Genomic DNA, 6885 nt, shown 5'->3' with positions numbered 1-6885 from the left:
TACAGGATCAACTGTTACAGAAGAGGAGTCTTGCTGCTCTTAAAGCCACCGAGAAACTGACGCAGCTTCACAGATCTGGATCCTGATTGGACAGCAGCTCCTCCTGCAGATCAACGAGGGGCCTCGCGCCCGAATGAAAGCCGCTGATTGGACCCAGATCCGTTCAAAAAGACCGCTGATTTTCAGAGCGGACTCCTCCTGCCACTCTGCTGGAAGCCTGTCCTCTGATTGGTCTGGCAGGAAACTGACCCGCGCTCGCGACCATATAAAATAGGAAGAGCAACTCTGCGGCTCATTTTCTCTTCTCTTTAGAATCAGAAAAGATCTTTTAAAATGTCTGGACGTGGAAAGACAGGCGGAAAAGCCCGTGCCAAGGCAAAGACCCGCTCCTCCCGCGCGGGTCTGCAGTTCCCCGTGGGTCGTGTCCACAGACTGCTGCGCAAAGGCAACTATGCGGAGCGTGTGGGAGCCGGAGCCCCCGTGTACCTGGCCGCCGTGCTGGAGTATCTGACCGCTGAGATCCTGGAGCTGGCCGGAAACGCCGCCCGCGACAACAAGAAGACCAGGATCATCCCCCGTCACCTGCAGCTGGCTGTCCGCAACGACGAGGAGCTCAACAAGCTGCTGGGCGGAGTCACCATCGCTCAGGGCGGCGTGCTGCCCAACATCCAGGCGGTGCTGCTGCCCAAGAAGACCGAGAAGCCCGCCAAGACCAAGTAGATCCTTAATGATCCACCAACAACACAACGGCTCTTTTAAGAGCCACACACTTACAACCGAAGAGCACTGCTTCTCTAGACTTAGTCTCTACCTTCTTATTCCAAGATGGGCCAAGAGGAAACACTGTAAGAAACAACATCAGAATATGAATAATAAAAAGCGAACAATAGTGATAATGAAATAAAATAAGACATAACAATAAAAATAAATGAAATTATTAAAACATAACCTTAAATATCATGAATATAGTAACACTAGAAAGTGTAGTATATTAAAAACATAAGTACAAAGCAAAAACTGGAGAAACATTAACTACAGAAAATAGATGAATTAATGAATAGATAATGAGTTAAAGAGTTAAACAATTACAAAAGTCACATTAAAGCCAGATTAAGTTGAGCAGGTACATTTGTTAAAATAGTCTTAAAGCAAAGTAAAAGTTTATAATGATTTAACATTTTATGGTGCAGAAAACTTTCATTACTTTTTGAAGTTCGTATAATAATTCTTTTTTTTTGTTTTTATTTTGCTGAAAGTCTCATATATGTGCACGCCACATACACATTTATTGTGAGATGTCAGTTTCACATATTTCCCAGGATGCATCACTGTCTTGTTCTCAAATGTTATGCTTGTGTGTCAAAGTTTATAGAATAAAAAACTGTTTTCTGCAGTAAATGAAGATTCTCTTCAGATCTTCTCTGAGATCACTGTGTCCCTGTGACCAAGGTCTAACAACAAGACCAATGATTGGCCAATGATTGGCAGCAAAGCACGCTGGGAAACGGGACGTACTGCTATTGTTGTTATGCTACGAGCTAAAGGTAAGTGCTTTAGGCGAAGCATCCAGCTTAATATGATATTTTTCAGATTTTCATTGAGAAAATAACAGATCGACCATTCTTGCTTTTATTTTTACCCCTATTGAATGCTCACAGAGACACGGAAGTAGCGGCAGGAAGCGGCTTTTGCAGCAAGATGACTGAGGGCGTACCAGATGATGTGAACGTGAATACGATGGATGCTTCTGTGCTTTTTAAAATAAATAAATCTGTTCTCTAAACATCCTCCGTGTCTTCAATGCAATGTAATGAGACACACACAGACAGAAATGTGAAGGTATCTGCTGTAAATCTATGACGTAAATTAATAACAGGAAATGATCGGCTAGTCAGTTAGCATGTATCCTTATAGCCTTCGAATGTAAAGCTACTGACTGCTAAAGTTAATAAAAGACAAGTCCTGAATATTATTATTCCTATTCGACCCTAAACTACAATATCAGCTGTCTGACAACAGACCAGCCAGTTGCCCAAATGCCGGCATACATCAAAGAGCTCTGCGGCGGTGCTAGTAGTAGCCTAGCAGGAGGTATCGTTTGACAAAGCAGCCTAGTTATCATAAATCTTTTGATATTTTTCTTATATTCATTGAGACGGTAATAAAGTGATCATTTTTGTTTTTCATGTTCCATTTTTGAACGAATATGGGTCACAGAGACACGGAAGTTACCGCTGAAAGCGGCTTTTGCCGGCGTACAAAGAGCATATCCGCGTAAATGACTTATGACGTGAATAATTATTGCGTTCGAACGGATTAATTATTGCGTTCGAACGACATAATTATTGCATTCGGACGAGTTAATCATTTCGAGGGAACGGAATAGTATTTTGAGGGAACGCAATAGTATCTTGTGGGAACGGAATAGTATTTCGTGCGAACGACATAATAACCTGTGGGAACAAGATATTAATCTGTGGGAACAAGATATATTTTTATATCTTAATGTCAGGACACGGGCTCCGTAAAATACATTAAAAAGTTGATTTATTTTTAAAACAAAGTGATTTTATGAACAAATATATTGAAAAAGATTTGATTAAAGTATATGGGAGAAAAAAATACTTGTTTCCTTTCATTCTGTTATTAAGCTGTAATCAAAAACCATCATTTTAAATTCTTTTTTATATGTAAAACATAAAAACCTTCAAAGACAGAGAGAAAAGAGGAGTTTTTCAGAGCAGTGGGGATCTTCTGATGCTCTGTTCAGTTGGTTGACAGCAAACCTCTGACTTTCATCTGATCGCAGGTCAACACGAAGTACGTTTAACAATCCTCATGCATGGTCACACAATCATGAAGATACAACAGTCACCATCAAATTGTTTACTGCAATTCGTGGACAAAAGTATACCTTTGAACAACAAATGTTAATGTGGACATAAAAACTACAATCACACAAATTAGTAAACGTTTTCTTACTTGTAGGATATAGGAGGCCAACTCAAAGACAACCTCACTGTCTACTTCAATTAGCTCCTGCAAAAGAAAAGACAATGACATTCATGAGTAACACCTCCTTTTCTTGTCTGAAAGTGCTGAAGTGAAATACAAACTGTGCTGAAATGTGGATTTAAAATGTTCCTGCCTCTAAAAACGTTTACTTTATCATTGAAAATATGCTGTTTGTTTCCAGCATGCACACTAATGATAAAAGATAATAAGTTTGTGTAAACTATAGTATACGTGTCTATATCATAATTTTGATTCTCACTCAATATTTCATTTTTTATTCGAGTTGACACAAAAGCACAAGCTTTGTTTACATTTTGACATTTGTGCAGTGGTGTTGTGCGTGTGTGTGTGTATTTTTGTTGCGTTACACAATTGTCGTGTCGTTTTGTGCTTTGGGCGACTTTTGACCTCCTTTTTTGGCGTTTTGACACATTTTTTTGACGTTTTGAACCTTTTTGAGTGTTCGACCCTCGTAGCAATTACAATATGATCCTTGCAGTCTGTGACTGCTGCGGGCCATAATTAAAGCTGCAAACGGCGTTGTATGGCCCGCAGACACAACCTGCCTTCCACGCCCAACTCTATGCACCACCGCCGCCCTCACCGCCCTCACCGCCCACCGTTGATCAAGGCAAGTCAAAACTGCTTTTGCTAATTATGCTAACCATGTCAATTATGCTAATGTGGCTAAAAGTGTTACCATTGCGATCAGCATCATCAACTCAGAATAACACATTACTCTAAAATGGCGAGATTTCAGATTTTGGCGCACAATGGCCGCCAAAGAGTAGGTGGTGTCCCCATCCCGTAATGATTTCAAAACTTCCGGACAAGGGTATATTGGTTTCTTTAGTTAATTCTAAAAAAAAAGTTCAGAATATTGTCGTTTTTGCTGAGTCAGCACATTTCTTTGCAACAGTTTTTTGCTTACCACGCCCACATTCCTTTATCGATCTTGTCGTGCGTAACATCATTTTGTTCAGCGTGGGTCAGGGAATTGCATATTTCCTCTTCAGGACGTTCTAAAAAATGGGCGAGCTAGCTAAGATGGCAACGCGCACGCCATTCACAAATCTACAACTTCTAATTCCAACATTTTGTCCACATCACATTGCTATGGATGCCTGAGAAGTTACGAGACAATGGCAAAAAATCCATAGGACGAGTTTTTGTTTGTATCTGGTGCAAAAGGTGCTTTTTAGAGAAAATTGCAGATGGCGGCCTTTTCCCAAGGTCAAAGGTCAACGACACTTCTGTGGGACACTTCCTGGGGAGTGGGAGTGCTTCCAGACTCCAGTTGGCTCATCCGTACTCCTGTTCCTGACCGTGTACCTCGTCTCTGCTCCTGCTCCTACACCTGGCTGTGGTTCCTGTCTCCGGCTCGACTCGCGCCTTTGACTGTCCCCCCAACTCCATCTGGATGAAGCTCGTCTGCTGGACTTTATATATGTAGTTGTAGATTTAGATAAGTTAATTCTTCTCTAAGAGTTCTGGTAAATCGCCTGTCCGTCCTGGGGGAGGATCCCTCCTTCATGTGGGCACCCCTGAGGTTTCTTCGTTTTTCCCGAAATCCGTTTTTTTAGGAGTTTTCCTTGCCGCGAAGGGGGTCTAAGGGCAGGGATGCCAGTATAGCTTAGTCAGTTTGTTAGTTAATTTTAGTATTTTCCTATTGAACTCTTTGTATTCGTGATCCTTTTGATTTCTTGTTTCACTTCGAGACGACTGTTGTTGTGATTTTGGGTTATACAAATAAAATTGAATTGAATTGAATTGGTGTTTGTAGGCTGGAGCTGGCAGCAAGTGTGTGCAATTGCGTGAAAATCGCTCAAACAAAAGTGTCGTTTTCCCATATTGTCAAAAAACACAAAAGTCGCCAATTCTCAGAGTTCGCCACAAAATGGCCGCCAAGCCGTAGGTCGTGTGGCCGTCCCATAATGATTTCAAAACTTCTTTGGGATATCCCCAACATGGTGTTTTGGTTTCGCAACTGCATTTTTGAGTACATTTTGTTCGGCCCCATATGCGATTTTTGGCCATTCCCTTTTTTTGATGGGATTGCTGGCCGTGATGTCATCGTCTTTGGGGTATGACATTGACTTTGAGGAAAATTCATTTGCAATTCATCCCAGGTGTGTGCACATTTTGGGGAATTTTCGAGTATGCGGCGGGGGTCACATTCTCGCTGAAAGGCAGCGAAGTCGTTCCAACTGCGAAAACAATATGGTCCTTGCAGTCAGTGTGACTGCTGCTGCGGGCCATAATAAAAAAAACCTTTGAAAAACAATAAGAAGTTTTTGCGGTTAGGTTTCCTATGGATCAATGCAGCCTATCTTTTACTATAGGCCTGGCATGTCTTCTTGGCTTTAAACCCTTCCTTTGAGGGCTTTTTTGTGTTTTTGTCGTCATTTTTGCGATTACAATTTTGACGTTTCTGCGGTGGTGTTGTGCGTGTGTGGGTGTATTTTTGTTGCGTTTCACAATTGTTGTGTCATTTTGTGCTTTTGGCGACTTTTGACCTAATTTTTTGGCATTTTGACACGTTTTTTTACGTTTTGGACTTTTTTGAGTGTTCGACCCTCGTAGCAGTTACAATATGGTCCTTGCACTCTGTGACTGCTGCGGGCCATAAATATTAAGAAAATAACACTTATATTTAATTCGATTTTTAAGAATGTGGGAACACTAACATATTTACATACTATTTATACATTATACATTATTTACATACCAAACATTAATTCATTCTTCAAAACAAAAAGGTCCTTGATAATTTGCCAAAACACAGCAGTTAAGCCAGATCTGATTCACATTGGCAATCAGTGTGAGCGGCACGGGAGAGTCCCAGATGTGAAAGGACTTTATCCTACCGATCACTCTTTCAACTATAATAATGAGGCAGGCAATGGCTTGGGTTTGTTCCGTTTCCTCCTTGCTAAATTGAGCTGAATGCTCAAAAGGTGGAATGATGAGCATAGATCCAATGTCAGTGTGGAGGTCTTGAATGAGGAACCCTTTGTCCATCATGACATCATCTGCTGGCTCCAGCAAGGGAAGGACTCCACTGATCCTGGTGATATCCTTTTCTGAGATGCACCCAGTGTACAGGGGTGAAATGAAAGTCACCAAACCATTGGGAGAAACTCCAATTAGCCCTTTCAATGGTGTCCTGTTTTTGTAACTTGAAAATGTTTCTGACTGTAAGGTCAGTGATGAGGCTGTCTCTAGGGCAATTTCTGTGCAGTCCAGTATCACTCGGACATTGGGACAGTAGCTCTGGAATTTGTCCTGAACTTAACCTTTTCCCTGCTTATCCAGATGGGAAGTGAGCTCAGCATCATAAAAAGATAATTGGCCCAGGTGATGGTTACCCTGCTAACCCTGGCAATGCTCACATTGACCCTTGTGCTATCTTAGATGACCCCACCCTTCCATTGACGTCTTCTCCCTACCATGATAAAGGTGGATAAAGGTGGAAAGATTTCATGTAATCCATTGACACCAGTGAAGATCACAAATCATTGAAGAAAAAAGGTTCAGCGCACTGTCTAGTGGGTCTAGATGACCCAACTCCCAACGGTAAAGTGCCTAGGATAACACAAGGGTTAAACATGTCAGCAATGAGCTGCTCCTTCATGCCAACAGCAACCTGCATAGAGTACATCAAGAACTTATCTATTATTGGCATGATGGTATCTTCGCAGCATTCCTCACCTGCCTTCTGTGCTTTGGTCCAGTACACCAGTCTATGTGCAGATGGTCCAATCGACTCCCAAAAAATAGTACAAACACTCTCGGATGGAAATTTGGTGTAGAAACTTATTTGGTCGTCTGACGAACAGTATCAGCTGAAGAGAGTAGAGGGTGGTAGAC

General features: G+C 41.7%; 1 protein-coding gene across 1 annotated transcript; it reads left to right on the top strand.

The window, feature by feature from the left end:
- The first annotated feature begins 314 nt into the window (after positions 1 to 314).
- On the top strand, positions 315 to 769 carry LOC105357959 (histone H2A-like). The gene has a single exon (XM_011493434.3). The coding sequence runs from the start codon at positions 334 to 336 to the stop codon at positions 718 to 720; it is 387 nt and encodes a 128-aa protein (XP_011491736.1). The 5' UTR covers positions 315 to 333; the 3' UTR covers positions 721 to 769.
- The last annotated feature ends 6116 nt before the right edge of the window (positions 770 to 6885 follow it).

This window comes from Oryzias latipes, chromosome 1 (genome assembly GCF_002234675.1).
Source record: "Oryzias latipes chromosome 1, ASM223467v1".
Lineage (NCBI taxonomy): Eukaryota > Metazoa > Chordata > Actinopteri > Beloniformes > Adrianichthyidae > Oryzias > Oryzias latipes.
The sequence above is the reverse complement of the archived record's forward strand: the minus strand, read 5'-3'. Positions and strand labels throughout refer to the sequence as shown.